General features: G+C 38.5%; 1 protein-coding gene across 5 annotated transcripts in view; it reads right to left on the reverse strand.

The window, feature by feature from the left end:
- Positions 1-325: 325 nt before the first annotated feature.
- ZNF521 (zinc finger protein 521) overlaps positions 326-16,687 on the reverse strand; it is a 343,353-nt gene continuing 326,991 nt past the window's right edge. For all 5 annotated transcript variants that reach the window (XM_032222498.1, XM_032222499.1, XM_032222496.1 and 2 more), the window contains one exon: positions 326-1,131. In XM_032222498.1, coding sequence (XP_032078389.1) covers positions 1,102-1,131 — 30 coding nt within the window. In that variant the 3' untranslated portion in view covers positions 326-1,101. The remainder of the gene's footprint in view (positions 1,132-16,687) is intronic.

The following is a 16,687-nucleotide window of genomic DNA, read 5'->3' on the forward strand; positions in this document are numbered from 1 at the left end:
ATTTATAACATGATAGTCTGCACATCATTGAGGGGCTGAATGCTTGCAAGCCATATCACTCACTCACTAACTCTACAGTAAGTCCTTGTATTTCTCAAAAAGGAAAAAAAAAAAGGATTGTTACATAGGGTAAAAGAATATACAGTTAACATATATCTAAAATAAGGAGGTATCAATTGAAGTACATCAATTAGAATACATTTATCATGCAAGTGTGATACAAGAATGTGTGACGTTGAAAGTTATGAGACACAATTCATTTGCAAAGAGGAACTTTTTTAAATAAATAAAATAATCTGGGACAAAAGAAAAGATACATATTATGTAATGGTAAACTGAATTTATTTCTTCTTGGAAAACCATTCCAGTAATCTCCAGGTTCAGACTGCAGAGTAAACATTAATAACAGTAACATATAGGTTAGTTCAACTGATTCAAAAATTTGGCCATGTGACATCATTAAGGAAAAGTCTTGAACACTCAAAAGCTTCAAATGGTATCCAGGAAAAAAAGTTTCTTTGACAATCTACATAACAACTATTGCATATATGGTAATGCTATCTGTCATATCGCAAGGCTTACAAATATATACAGGCCATATTCAGCTGGGATCTTGCTTGGAGAGTCTTCTTCTTGTTGTTGTTCTTCTTCGGCATTAAAAATATTCTTGAATTCATCCATTTGAATACCAAAAGACAGAGATTGTAGACATAAGCTTGAACAAAAGGAAGGCCAAAAGGTTTGTACTGTATCACCGCTTTTTCATTTTTCCTTAAGCCACATTTCCCTTTTATACGTTGTTGGTATTATAATTATTCTCTTAGTCCTGCTTAAATAGGGCCCAAGTCCACTTGTCTTTATAATACCATTTTAGTATCAGACAACATAATACATGTGCAACACTTTATATACAGGAAGTCTCTCCGGTGCTCAAAGGTTCAAACACATGAACATCCAACAGTTTCCATAATACAGGTTTTATGGTACAATACAATGTTTCTGAATAATATATATTAACAATGAGAGTCTCGTGCAAAGAGTAAAACATGTTCCCTTTTTTTCTCCTGCAAAGATTCCTCTTCTGAAGAACTGGGCCTTGCACTAACTGCTATGTTGGGTCATCGTATGATTCTGTGAAGAAAGAAGAAGGGAAGGAAAAGCAATCACTTTGCTGAAATATACCAGCAATGCTACAGAGAGATCAAATAATATAAGACAGTAAAAACCATGTTAAATGGTATGTATTGTGCAAAACACCTAGCAAGTTTGATAAAAAATGTATGTATGTATCTCAGTGCTGGGTTCTGGATCCCGTTCCAACTGGTACGGTTGGAAGGGGCCCAGCATTGTCCACAAGGATACGTGCAGCACGTGAGCACATATGTGCAATGCACGCATGTGTCTTACCATCCAGTGATGCCTCCATGAGCCTCCGCGATGTGCCAGCTGCTCGGCGGAGTGTTGCGCAGGTGCTATACGTGCCATGTGCGTGAACGGAAGCACCAAAGACTTTAAATACAGGTAAGGAGCATGGGCGGGTGGGCGGGCCCTTCGGAGCACCATATCGGAATGGTACCCAGTGCTCTGGGCAGGCTCCGGTATGCCTATACCGGGGCATACCGCCTGCAACCCACCACTGATGTATCTGCACTCTACGCCTACAGTATACTTGGTTACATACCCATATATACATTTAACCTGTAATGCTGCATTTAACCTGTAATAATGAATATGGAATTGGCTAAATTGCTAAATTATACATTGGAAAGTATAAGCAGATCTTGCTTATGTGGTGCAGATCGTGTAGTCTCTGGCTTTTCTATCACCAGACTATCACTGATCCATTGTAAAAGACTGGCTGATAATATAGTGGATAGGAATGTACTCAGAAAGATGGATGAAAGTCCAGTAAGAGTTCCAAAGAAGAGCAAAATTGGCTGTGGCCCCACTCACACGCGAACTCTTCAATATAGCTAAAGTTTTAAACCATGTATGCTGTCCAGAGTCACTGTCATGGATTGGGCAGCTGTATAAACCATGGAAATAAAGAAATAAATAACTATATTTCTAAAAACATCCAATAAACCATGACTACATTCCTAGGTTCATTTAACAGGAATTATATCATATCATGGCAGAAAATTTTAAGCAAATATTAAACCTCATAATGTACTAGGCAATATAAGGCTTCTGGCCAGTATCCTATGAGAAAAATATTCAACACTGTTAAACATGAAATATTCCATCACTTATTTGATTTCATGTATACAATACTATTTTTACATTAATTCATTTCAAAATGATAGTGAAAAAGCAGTGATAGAATAAGGCCTTAAAAACACAGCTATTATGTTTAATACATGCCGATTTTAAATTCAGATAATTTAGAAATCAGAACATCAAAATTGACCCAACTAACCTATTGATATATATTATAGATTATGAAATGTTAATAAATGAACTGTGCCATACAGCTTTAGAGAAAAACATGACATAGTATTGTCCTTGCAATTTGTGCAATAAAGCACAATTATATGCAAGACACTCTTTCGGGTGTTTAGACTGTTTACAAGCAAACTGTGTGCCTGTGTGCAGGGGAGATCATCCATGTGATAAAACTCGTATGGTGGCTTTATATACTGCTTGATTAGGACATATTCCACTTCTATATAATCATATTTATTTAAATACTGAAATATCCCAGGTCTGATAGATAAGATCAAGTTAGAAAATATGCATATTTCAATGTGGCTGGAATCATAATAGAAGATGCACTTCAAAAGCATGCATCATCAATTTAAAGCTTCTGCTTCAATGTAACATCCAGATTATCATGTGCTGTGTACCAAGTGCCAAATTAGAGATGAATCCCCTTCAAATATGGTTTTAAAAAGACAAATAAGGAGCATGACTGAAGTGAATGCCTCAACTGTAGTGCCATGTAAATAATATGCTCCACTCCTCCTTTGGCTGGAATGGCATATGTCAGGTGTGTCAAACCCATGGGCTGGATGGGTCACATGCAGGCCACACCCATCCCAACACTATGAATGGGAAATACATCATGAAATGTCACATGATGGCAAGGTGAGGGTGTGAGTTTGACACCCGTGGCATATGTCATATACATGACAATATTTGTGTCTGTAGGAATCTTCATGTATGGGTAATCCTGACTTACCAACAGTAATTGGGACTAGAAACTCTTTTGCAAAGCAATGTGGTCATAAGGTATGATGTCACCCAACTGTATTGACTCACAACGGTAGTTCTGGCAATTCCTGTTGAAGTTGTTAAGATGAATTCTGCACAGTCACAGCATCCCAAGGTCATGTGATCACCATTTGCAACCTTCCCTATGAACTCTGCTTGTTGGAAGCCAGCAGTAAAGGTCCCAAATAGCGATCTGGTAACCTCAGAATGCTGCAACATCATTAACTGTGACCCAGTTGTCAAATGTTAATCAAATGACTGTGGTGTGTCTGTGAATATGTGTATGTATCTATACGGATGAAATCAAAACTGCAGATACTTTTTAAGGTTCTATTTTCCAACTGCTTGTTAAAATAGCCAAATTCTAGTGATATCTGAAGGGGGGGGGAGGTAAACAAATGAGCAAGGAAAGGAAAGTATTTGATTAATTGTCTTTTAGAGTGGGGAAGGGAACCCCCCCCCCCAAAAAAAAGCAACCTGTCCATATTTTAAGCTGATCTGGTTTAAAGCCAGAGGCTGTTCGTCTTCATTGACCCGAACCAATCAGGATTCCCTTTTTAGATGTGATCGGGCCATAGCAGCAATGAAGGACTATATCAATTTGCTTAGTAGTCATTCCAGTGAATGTTAAATAAATTCTATTTTTCATTGTCTTCAAATTGAATAAATATAATGTGGAACATTTCCCAGTCAGCCTGGTAGCAGGTCCTGTACTTCCTGCTTAATGTATTGATGTTGGTAATTTGCATTCTCAACATTAAAAAAAAATCTGATGTAGTTCTAGTTAACTAGGAACAAGCAGCAACAGGACAAGGATAGGTATGGCTTTAAACCCAATATCTTCATTTGCACAGTATTCTCTTTCAAGGAATGAAAATTCTGATGTATAACCAAGTGCCAACCCCCCGACTCTCTCATGACTCAATTAAAGTGCATGTTGGATTGTTTCAGCAAGAGGGAATGGAAAGAAAATGGAACCTTCAAGCATCAGTAGAATGGATCAGTTTAACACTCTTTCCAGGGCAATTAAATGAGTTGCAGCAAAGGAACAGCTTAAACAACAACATACCTTTCCAGATTTTTTTTACCTGAAACCATCTATCTATAAATCTGCTGTACTGTCTAAATAAAAGACACACGAGTTTTACTGCTGCAAGAGCATTGCTAATACTTAATTATCCCAATGGACAATATCCATTCTTCAGAAAGCCTGTAGTTGCTATCTAGAGCTCTACCCGAGGCTCAACTTCCAGCATAGAACAACACTGCACACATGAGGCTCTTTTCTTCTATCATAATCAACAATAGGAGAGAACTGTAATGCTGGATCATTGCCTATGTGTTTTAATGAGTCCTCTTACCTCCATTTTTTAAAATCTTGGATTCACATGTGGCCAGTTTAAGGATTAGAAAAGCCACACAGCACTATGTGACACAATTGAAAGTAGCATTTCATGTGTGCTCAGGACTCAAACCTCAATAATTTTTTTAATTAAAGAAAAAACACACAAAGGCACTAATGTGGTAGATGCAAAATAAACTATGGAATTATTCTCCACTAAGCTCTGTTTTGGGGTCCCACAGCTGATATAGCCTATTGCACAAAAGCATTCTCAGGAGCCAAGAGATGCCCTGATTTAAATTCAAGGCAAAATGATGGAGAAAAATCACTGAGCAAGGCAAAACATAAAGATGAGTATGGATCCCGAAAATGCACAAATGAGATTAGAGCTCCTTTTGCCGGTTAAAACTCTTTAAGTCTTTCCAGAAATTGATCCTGATGCTTCAATGTCTGTATAAAATGGAAAACTTGGGGTGGAGGCCACTGTGGGAAATGGAGGCAGCAAAGTTTTAGAAAGATTCTTTTTGCTTCTGTTTGCACCTCGGATACAAGTCGCAATCAGTATACATCTTGGGAGCAGCGTCCTAATATTAATGATGTATATGTAAATTCTTTGCATTATAAGGCATGAAAAAGCTAGAAAGAAACACTTGATTAGTGAGAAAAGCTTCCTGCTCATACCGTTTATAACTTTATGAGACAAAAAGGTGAAAGATTGAAGGGAAGAGATGAAGTAAGGAATAATCTTCAATCCCACAGAGAGCCACATTATATTCTAGGAGGGGGGGGGACTGTCTATGGAGACCCCATGTCTAAGAACTGAAAATTGCAACCATTAATCCCAGTTATGAACGGTTGGAGGTTTTGTTTTAAGAGTGTTTCTTTTCACAAAAAAGATTGTGTTTAAAAATTTAGGGCAAATTTTTCCTCTATTATCCACACAGTAGCTCTCTGCTGTATATTGTATTTTCATGTGCTCAGAACACCTACTTCCATGACAATGGGAATTGATGCAAGTGGGGAAGGCAGAAGACGAAGCTCCTGTTGATCTGAACACGGGAGTTTTCAGGGCACAGAGAAAACCAATAAAAGTGTAGCTCAGAATGTGTTTTGCCCTTTATAGGACAAACCCGAAGCCAATGTTTTTATCATTGTTCTTCTGGAAAGTGTGCAGTACTAGATAACTTCCTCAAATTCATTCTCTCTTTCTCTTCCTCCGACATGCAAATTAAACAAATTCTTGTTCTGGTATTTTCTTCAGATTACTTCCCATGTTATATTTTCCTGTATTTCTTCTAGCTTCTTCCTAATGCTGAAAGCTCCTTAGAATATACTGAAAATACTCATAGTTTGAAGGAAAAAAGATTATAAATAATTTATACTGCAAATTTAACATTGATTTGGGGGGATTGAGGGAGGGTATTTTGTTTTGTCATTCCTTTTCTGCTCTTACATGTACAACCATTTGCTTAGCAACCAATTGAAGTTACAATGGCACTGAGAAATGTGACTTATATCAGGTCCTCACACTTATGATCATCACAACATCCCATGTGATTGTGATTCAGGCACTTAGTAACCGGCTTATATTTACGATGGTTATAACATCCTCAGGTCTTGTTGCAATCTTCCCAGCCGGCTTCTGACAAAGCATGTCAATCAGGAAAATTGGATTCGGTTAATGACCACATGATTCACTTTAAAAACTGCAGTGATTTGCTTAATAACCATGGCAAAATAATGCTGTAAAATGGGGTGTAACTGACTTAATTGCCTTGCTTAACAATGGAAATCCCGATTCCAATTATGGTCATAAATCAAAGACTAACTATACTTCCTTTCATATACACATACTCAGACAAAAAACTCCAGTATAAACTATATTTAGGAGTAGAGATTCTTATAATCCAATGGACTGTGTAATTAGCATCTATCATATTCCAAAAATACTAAATGAATTTTACAAAGATACTTTCTGAGTGAAATTAGTGGGACCGCTATATTTGCATAATTATATATAGAGACTTTTTGGCTGTTTTATTTGTAGTCATATCCAGTTGTGCCCATTTCTGTGCACAAAATCTTTGAACTGTTGGATACATTTTACTAAAACAGTGGTTCAAGAAAATTCCTTTCCAAAGAGCAGGGCTGTTGTTCTTTTTTAGTTGCCAGTTTTTGCTTCATAGATAATGTTTCATGACTTGAATTATATCCTTAAGGGGGGAAAAATCTTTATGAGGGAGGGAGGGAGGGAGGGAAGGGAGAGGAGGAGTTTCTAAGGAGGGAGAAATCCTACTAATTCACTACCTTACTACAGTCCCTAATGGAAAGTACAGTTGCATTCAATTTAAATGAGGCATTTTGAAGCTGAATGAAATGAATGCGATTGTTGCTCAAAAGCACATTATAAATAAAGAAATATAAAGATTAAATGAAGATGTTATTGTTCAACAGATGGAGACAGTATCACAGCAACATCTCCCCCCCTCCTTAATTCAAGACAGCAAACACTAGTAATCAATCATCACTGATTAACTAATTATGCTATACTAACATTTTGTAATTTGTAGGGAATTTAAAACTAAGCTCGGCTTTACTTTCCTCTCCCTTTCTATAAAAATGGACTACATTCCAGGACAGCTTCTGGTTGTAAAACAAATTTCTACATTACTAACCTTTAAGCGCTACTTTAAAACAAAACAAAACGCCACCCCTTCCCCCTCCACCTAAAAGCAATTGGTTTCCAACAGGCTGGATAATAAGTCTTTTGACCTGCATTCTTCTTTGACCCATTAAGGTCACCTCTGTGCTTGGGCATAGAGCTGACTTAGGAAATGCCTGCAAGTCCTGCATTTCATCTCCTGCCCACTCAAAATAAAGCTTTCTTTAAATGTGTCTGCAGGGTCCCCAAAGACCGGGGAGGCATCCCTGCAGTGGGCAATGGAGGGACAGAAGCTTCTGCCTTTATTAATGAATGCAGACCATTATGAGTCTGGCTGGCTCCTCGGCTGTTCCCAGAAGCATATACTGTACGTGACTTAAAATGCTAGAATATTGACACAAAGCGAGCCAGGCAACCCTAAGGAAAATTACTCCTTGGATATAATGTAGGCTAGTAACAGCTATTAGAGTACAAAATAAAATCCTCCGGGATCAAACTGACATATACAGCATTCTACCTACTCCTCAAACATTAGAAGAATTTCTTTGTGAAGGCATTCTCAAGGACAGCATTAAACTGACTTTTGTAGCAATCTTCAACAGCTTTTTTGGCTTACAGCTTTTAGTACTAAATCTTTAGTTCAAATCAATATAAGTACTATATCCTCTACATTAATCAATACATTTGGTTCAATACACATTCTATTAAATTATACTTTCTAATCAAGAGGCTCTGCTTCCATCCCCACATAGCTCCCCCCTCCCTCCAAACTTCTTACTTTCAATTTGTCCTCAGGGAGTATCAGGATGCTGGGTTTTCTTGGCAGAGAGATGGGGGGCAAAAGGAAAAATGGGCAAACCCAGCAAAACCTTAATTAAAACCCTAATGCCAAACAGAGAATTGCATTCCAATGTCATTATATATTCCACAATTTCCACTGCAACAGTTTCTGTTTCTAGCTTGTTGGGAAGGGGGAAAAACATCCAAGACCACGGAAACGGAGTTTTCTTGCATCGTTGGCGCACAAAATGACAGTGGAAAAGATTTTTGGCTAAACAAAGGAACGAAGGAGGAAAGAAGGAGCAGTCACATTTACAGACTAGTAAAGAACAACCATCGCATTTATAAAACAAAATTTTCAAAGCCGCTGCTAGCACAGTGGTTAGTCTTGCTGCAGTTATTCATGCCCTGATAAACTCCTGCCTGGATTTCTGGAATTCTTTCTTTATATATGCTTCTGCCTTTTAAAATGGCCTACAAATGCCAGTTGCTTCAGAATAGTTTTAGTTGCAGTGGTTTTTAAGGGAACAAGGAGATGATCAAATTACCTAACGGTTGTCCCTTCTGCCTATCTTTATAATAAAAACAATCTTCTTTGAAGGGGCCCTAGCAATTGAGACAGACTTTATTAAAGGCCTTCTATTGTATAATGCTGTTGCCTAGTATTTAATATAGCAATAGCATTTTAGACTTGTGTACTACCCTTTAGCACTTTACAGCACTCTTCACATTGTGAACTCAGTTCACATTGTCAGCATTATTTGCGTATCGGCCCAACAATCTAGCTCCTCATTTTACCGACCTCGGAAAGATGGAAGGTTGAATCAACTTTGAGCTCCATCAGGATCAAACTTTAGGCTGTGGGAGAGTTTGCCTGCAAATACTGCATGTAACTACTGTGCATGTCTTGGAATTATTATGATTAGATATGTTACAATTTTGCATCACACTCTTACAGAGGAGCATGAAAACAACTTGAAACGATAAAAAAGGAACCTCAATACAAGTTCTTGAAATTGGAAAAATATTTCAGGCACAGAACTACAAAGCTCAAGTCTTATACCATACAGTTCAATTAGTTAATGAAATCAGTTTGAACTCCTGTGCTTATTTACTCTTGATTCAGAACAGGATGAGGTTGTGTGGATGAAGTACTCACTGGGCAGCATTTCCTATTTATATGCTTTTTTCTTCCACATCTGCGTAAGACTTTGTATTGCAACAACTGCCTTATTCTCCGTATCGGTTCAGTCACTATGGCCCTAAAAATACTGTGCCCCAGAACAGTTTTCACCATTCTAGGCCATAATGTCTAATATGCTTTAGGCAACTTTATACTATTACCGAAAAAGGGACAAAACCTTGTAAGAATAAGAGTCAAGATGAAAACATAGAGAATGGGGCCTGAAGTAGGTCCTTTCCTCAACTATTCAGAATTGCTTGTAGCAAAATTTATTATATACCAAATTAACAATCTTCTGAATGGGAAAGAAAAGTCGCTTTGGTTTATTCGGTCAAAGCTGTCTTAACCAGCAAAGAAAATTGGATAGTCCACTGCAATCTCTTTACATCAATAGCCACCATGGTTGTAAATATACAGAAATATTACTGTCAATATTGATACCCTGGGCATTATTCTGAAAATGCTATAATTCGGCACAAGGGAGGAGTTCCCATAGTGAATGGCAGCTTTCATAATATGATGTTGCCATGCCTACCTGCCTTCTTGATTCCTCTGCAGTGGGGGAAGAGCAAAAGTAAGTGGACAACAATAGCATCATGGCAGCAAAGGATTGTCTACTCCAGGGCTACCCTTGAGCTTCAAAATGTAGTTATATATGTCACAAAACTGATTTACATCTAAAACATGGAGATATCATACAGACTGAAGAGTTTCGTCTGGATGCTACAGTTTTTAATGTTCTCTTATATTTAAAAGTCACAATGGCGGAAAAGAATCTGTCCCTGGCATGCCTAAAATCTTCAGGGATATATTAGTGAGCAGACCAAATATAGATACATAAATACATAAATCAAAGGTTGGATGTACACATGCAGAATACTGTCATTAGATTATTTCAGATTTATGCTAAAGAAACTATTTTGAATGTACCTCTACAAGGATATGCAAGTTATTTTTTATAAACAGTCTTGCAATCAAGTTCTTTTGTTTTGGAAAAGAATAAAAATATATCTTCAAGGAGGTAATTGAGGCCTTTTATGGTAGTATCTTGCCAACAAGTTGCTCATATTCATCTATCTTTACTTTTCATGGGCAGGGTTTGAAGTGGCTATCTTGTCCTATATCTAATATTCCAATGAAGTGAACAGCCTGCTCTCCAGGATGAACCCTATCACCTGAGAAGCATTGATCATTGCACCAGATCCAAAGAAGCGGGGTTTTACCATACTAGACAGGAACAGAAGTGCAGACTGTGCAGAGAGGCCTCAAGAGATAGTCCCACACATAGTGGCAGGATGGAAGATATGGGCAGGAATAGCATACACTGAGTAGCACAACCAAGCAGTTGGCATTGTTGCACAGTGGATGAGAGATTTCACAAGTCATGAAAAATAAGAAGCCTAAAATCTTGTGGGACTTCCAGATCCAGATAGACAGCAGGTACTGGTCAATCAACCAGACATCATGGTAGTAGTCAAAGACCAGAAGACAGTGATAGATATAGTGGCAGCAATATCAGGAAGGAGGAATATGGAACAAGATAGGATGAAGAAAAGAAAGCCAAAGTAGTCCCAGTGGCAGTAGAAGCACTTGGGTCTGAGATTCCTGAGCTGGGAGAGTGGCTCCACCAGATCCCAGGAACAACAGTTCTCTCTGTCAAGAAGAGTGCAGTTCTAGGAACAGTGAGATACTGTACAGAACCATCAAACTCCCAGACCTCTGGTATAGATTGAAAAAAACACTTATCACCATAAAGATAGTATGCTAGTTCAAATAATACCGTAACTCTATCCCATGGATGTATCTTATTAACAGAGTATAACCGAAACAGTCATATTTATATGGCAAGCCTATGCAGCTATGTTTCAAGCAGTATATTATGCCAGCAGTTATTAAAGGTTCATTGGCACCATGGTTTGCCACCAAGAAATAACAGAAATTTCCTTCTAGTTCCAGTTCAAACACATTTTCCAATCCACCTGATACTTTGGAACAGGACTTTTATAAACTTGGATGAAATAAAGGCTTGATAAAATGAAGGGATGAGAAATTAATAACTCAGTCATTCCCTTTTCTCAATTTTTTTCTGTACACATGCTACGTGCAAAATGCCTGAATTTTTCCTAACAAGTTGAGAAGATTTTGAAGAGGTTGTTTCTCTGTTGCAACTTCAGTATAGCAGAATGATATGGGCTTTGATAGACAAGACCATTTAATCAAATATTCAGGAATTAAGTCAGTACATTATGGACAGATGTGTGCATGTGCCAGTTGTTGCTATGCTTTCATTTTTTCCCCCCTTGTAATGTTTAATTTATCATGCTGGAGCTTTTTAAACAAGAACATCTGTAAATAAGTCTAAGTACAATCTCTCTCATTTTACATCTGTATGCTTTGTTCCTTCTCAATGCCTTAATTGTAGATATCTTCATAAGAAATACATCTGTAGCAGTAAGAAAATGATAAACCAGGAAATCCAATAGGCTGTATAGTGTTTATAATTTACATAAATAAGCATTCTCTACTTGTTTAAGTGTGAGCACAGGACTGAAACACAATCAGTGGCAATGCACATATTTCTTTATAGGTCAAAGCCAATTAAATAAACTACAGCTAAATATTTAACAGCTCTACTTAGTAATTAGCAGCAAATAATGGGAGCTTAAATTGATAATCACACAGGTGTTTTTAAAACTAAGCCAACTATAATGTCATATCCATTTAACAAGCATTGTATATCACAAGGTATATTTAAGGAATTTGCCTCTAAAGTATGTAGTCATTGATATCCAAGGCAGTATCATATTTAATTATTTTGCTGTGAGGTAGAGGAATGAAATGTGTGAATATCAGAACCTACATAATTTAAAATTTCAGAAGGTCACTTAGAGTGTAATCCTTTAGCCATTGACTTGGCAAATAAAAACTGGGTGATAATTAAAATGGAGATAAATCCCTAATCTGTGACATTATGATTAAAAATAACAGGGGACCTCCTTTAAAACAATCTGGTTCAAAATGTAAGTCAGACATATATATTTATGTAATGCAAGGGAATCACTTCTGTAACATAAAATATATGTCTCACGCTATTCCACTTCTTACAAAATTGGTATGTATATGGTGGATTTATTTCTTTTGCTGAACATACTTCTGTTGGGATAATGTGACAAAATAAGCTGCTGAGTCACTCTATTTGAACTGTGTGAAAATAAAAATACCTCAAAAAAGGGGGTCTGGATTAGATATTTTGCAAACTTCTTTCCATGACAAAGGCCATCATTTCTATGCTTACTTAATCACTCTTGAATGAAAAGATGAGACAAAATGAAAACTATTGATGAAGAAAGTAGGTTTATTAATTACTGGTTATTATTCTACAAAATACATGATCTGCAAATAAGAGAAAATATATGGTTATTGAACCATATTATTGCAGAAAGAAGATATGAAATTCTGTCCCTTATTTTTCACACCAGTAAAGAGTATGATTAACAATTCCAACCTAGGTCTATGTCTGTTTGCTGATGATCTATATTAATTCTTCTATATAGCTGAAACCTATTTTTTTTAAAAAACCTCTGATTTGATAAAACAACATTTTATTCATAATATAATAAAAGCATCTTATTTCCATGGTTCCAGATAGCAAGATTAAAATTAGCCTCTTATCACTATTAGCACATATTCTCAAGTGCAGGGGTCCCTAACCCCTGGTCTATGAACCAGCACCGGTCTGCGGCATGTCAGAAACCAGTTTGCACAAACAAGCAAAGCCCCATCCATGGGATGCAGGCAGCACATGAAACCACACCCCTACAGTCCATTGAGAAAAACTTTCCTCAATGGAACTGGTCCCTGGTGCCCAAAAGGTTGGAGAGGTATTTATGGCATCCTTCCTTCTTGTATTCCACAGAGAAGTTAACATATTTTTATTCCATTGTTTTTTCAGCCTTGACTGATTGTGGGCACTCCAACTTCATAGATAGAATAAGTTGTAATCCACTGTTTTGGGGATTTTTACATACGTTCCTGCCACCAAGTGCCAAGTTGGAGTAGTCTACAAATGAAGGAAAACCCTGAATGGCTTCGTAATGCCTGGCATATTAGGCACAACATATATTCTGTATAGCATTGTTTCTAGAGTATCCTGGAGGTTCCTTCTCTTTATTTTTCTCTCCATTATTTTTGATATTTAGGAGCTCTCTGCTGTCACCATTCTCCCAACCATGCCCTTCCTATGACATCGCCTGTAATTCTCAGTGAGAACTAATGGCTCAGCTGAACTGCCTCTTTCACCTTATTCAGATTTTAGACTGTTTATGCTACAACTTGACTATGTATCCATCAGTGATGTGTGGTGAGGATTACGGTTGGTGAGGCAAGAGCGCGGCAGTATTTTTTTTGAGTATTTATTAATACTTATAGGCCGCCCTTTTCCCTGAGGGGACTCAGAGCGGCTTACATAAAATGAGGGGGGGGGTATACAGACAATAGACACAAACAATACATAGAAGTAAAATAATAAGCAACATTCATTCATCATTCGGGTGGGGGCAGATTAACTTTGTCCCCAGGCCTGGCGGGCTAGCCAGGTCTTAAGGGCTGTGCGGAAGGTCTGGACGGTGGTGAGGGTACGAATCTCCACGGGGAGATCGTTCCAAAGGGTCGGAGCTACTACTGAAAAGGCTCTCCTCCGTGTAGTTGCCAGTCGACACTGACTGGCAGATGGAACTCGGAGGAGGCCCAATCTATGTGATCTAATTGGTCGCAGGGAGGTGATTGGCAGTGGTGAGAAGCAACGTCCCCGCTGTGTCCAACAGGCGACTCGCGTTTATGTCTGTCATAAACGTGAGACACCTGATGAACACAGCGGCGGGGACAGAGGAGATGGGGGGGCGAGGCAGTGGAGCGCGGCAGCAGTGAGAAGCAACGTCCCTGCCGCTGTGTCCGACAGGCATCTCGCGTTTATGTCCACCATAAACACGAGACACCTGTCGGACACAGTGGCAGGGATGGAGGAGGTGGGGGTTGAGGCGGCGGAGCGCGGCAGCGGCAAGAAGCAACGTCCCCGCCGCTGTGTCCAACAGGCATCTCGCGTTTATGTCCGCCGTAAATGTGAGATGCCTGTCAGACACAGCGGCGGGGATGGAGGAGGTGGGGGGGGCGAGGCAGCAGTCGGCGAAGAAAGGGGAGAGGAGGAGGGGGAAAGGGGAGCAGGACGGGGCTCCTGGTGGGGAGGAGAGGAGAAAGGGAAGGGGGGCACAGCGGGCAAAAGAAAGAAAGCGCCAGCCCGCCAGCAGAGGCGGGTAAAAGACCCGCTTCTGCTGGCGGGCTGCCCCTCTCTTCTCAAACAAGGCTGCTCTCCCTGCCTCTGCCCCTTCCCTCTCTTCTCAAACAAACTCTCTCTCAAATCGAGAGTGAGTTTGTTTGAGTGAAGTGAAGAAACACACGTGCGCGCGCACACACACAAACACAAATTACTCACAATAAAAAATTACTTACAAATTAAATTACAATAATTTTGAATTCCTCCCCCCTCCCTCTGTCCGACCCACATACCTTTTCCAGCTGTGTCACAGAGGATTTCAACTCTCCTCTTGTCCGCCATGATGAAAATGTAAAAAATGTAAAAAGAAAAAGGCAAGAGCTGCTGCTGCCAGAGCAGGAGGTGAGAGAACCACGTTCCTCCTTTGCATAAGGAATTTTTCCTCCCCCTGCAGTTAAGCACTAACCAGAGTCATCCACTGTGACTCTGGCAGCAACTCCCTCTGCCTTTTTCCTTTTAATTTTTTTTCTTTTCATCATGACAGTGGTGAGGCCCTGCCTCCCCTGACTGCACGTCCCTAGTATCCACATCCAATGGGAATCTTTGCCTATTGCCTAGCTTTTCTTTTTCAATCTCACAGGATTTCTGATATTTCCGCATGTTTCAGGAGCAAAAGAGCTAAGGAAGTACAGAAATGAGGGAGTTACTGCAGATAAGGTGCTTTCTTGAATTTTTTTTTAAACACAAAGCCTGATCTTTGAATGGGAAAGTTACAAATAATTAGATGGATTGCAAGAAAGCCTTCCTTCAAACAGATAGATTTCCTAACTCTGGGGAACATATTGACCTACAAATGGAAAATTCTGACTCACATGATTATCTTTGGGTTCAAAGATATTTATATTAGGCATTGGAAATGGTTCATTTATTAATGAATAAAAATTAATGAAAAACCTATGATCAAGAAATCAAGGTGGCCCCTTTTAAAACCTGTTTTCTCATTCTCCTCAAATATAAATGCAGAGAGGAACAAACAGCAAATATCTGCTGTGAATAATAAAAATAAGGTAGGCCCAATTGTATTTTATTATATTTAATCAAAGGTTGCATATGGATAACACCCCACTATGATTTTTGAATACCTCATCTTATGAGCCTACAAAGCTTATCAATTGTTGCTGCAATGGCAATTTTAAGGATTGCATGTCCCTGCTAAAAACAATCCCTGAAAACCTCTTGGGATTGGATCCTGGAAAACTCTAGTAGCATCAGGAAAACAATTTAAGGAAGAAATATAACAGACTGACCCATGCCCTAATAATGGCAAGTGGCTTGTATTAGCTGCTGGTCTCTATTTATATGCATTTAAAATCATGGTGGAAGTGAGGGAGGACCACCTGCAGTTCACTGAAGAAACTTTCTAAGGTAAAGTATTTTCTTGATCCTAGAATAAAAACGATATTTTATCTATCAGATAGTGATTCATGATGTTGCAGCACATTTACACTTTTGAAAAAATAAGCTATAAACAAGCAAACACAGTAATGCTGCTAAGTGTAAAGGTGCAGGCAATGGGAAGTCTGCTTTTTAATCAGATCTCAAAGGAATCTGTCATATTGAAGTGGCACTTATTCTAATTTAAAGCTCTTATGATTACTTTTATCTCTGAAAAGTGTATAAACTAACAACTTTGTTAAAAAGACTAGACTCTCAAAATGTATATGCAACAGAAAACAGGTTTGAGCTTAGAGTGGGGGGGGGGGAAGTCATTTTCCTTTCAACATACTTTTTCTAACAATGAAAGGAAACATGTGTTTGGGTTTGTGATGAAGTCCCTGAAGTTCAATAATATTTCTACCTTAGATCTTCACAATCAGCAAGATCTGTACAGTCTTGTTATCATGTTTAAGGCCTATTGTCATTGTAATTTCTGTTCAGCTTCTTGAAAAACCTTATGTAGCTCCATTTTCAGGTTATGTTTGCCATAAATAAACATTAATGTGGTTCCCTTTCTATTTTCGGTTTCTCTACATATTTTATTTTATTATTCTGTCTTTCACAATATTGGTATGCGTGAAAAATAGTGAATAAGGCCAATTTTATCTGAAACGTCTAACCTTTTTAAGACCACCAATCAACTTCTCACTTTTCTCAGGGATTCTTCTACAAATGGCTTCTATTCCTCCCACTGTTTGAAGGAACATTTGAAGTAGAGGGCAGCGGTAGAAACCAAATTAA

This window comes from Thamnophis elegans, chromosome 8 (genome assembly GCF_009769535.1).
Source record: "Thamnophis elegans isolate rThaEle1 chromosome 8, rThaEle1.pri, whole genome shotgun sequence".
Classification (NCBI taxonomy): Eukaryota; Metazoa; Chordata; class Lepidosauria; order Squamata; family Colubridae; genus Thamnophis; species Thamnophis elegans.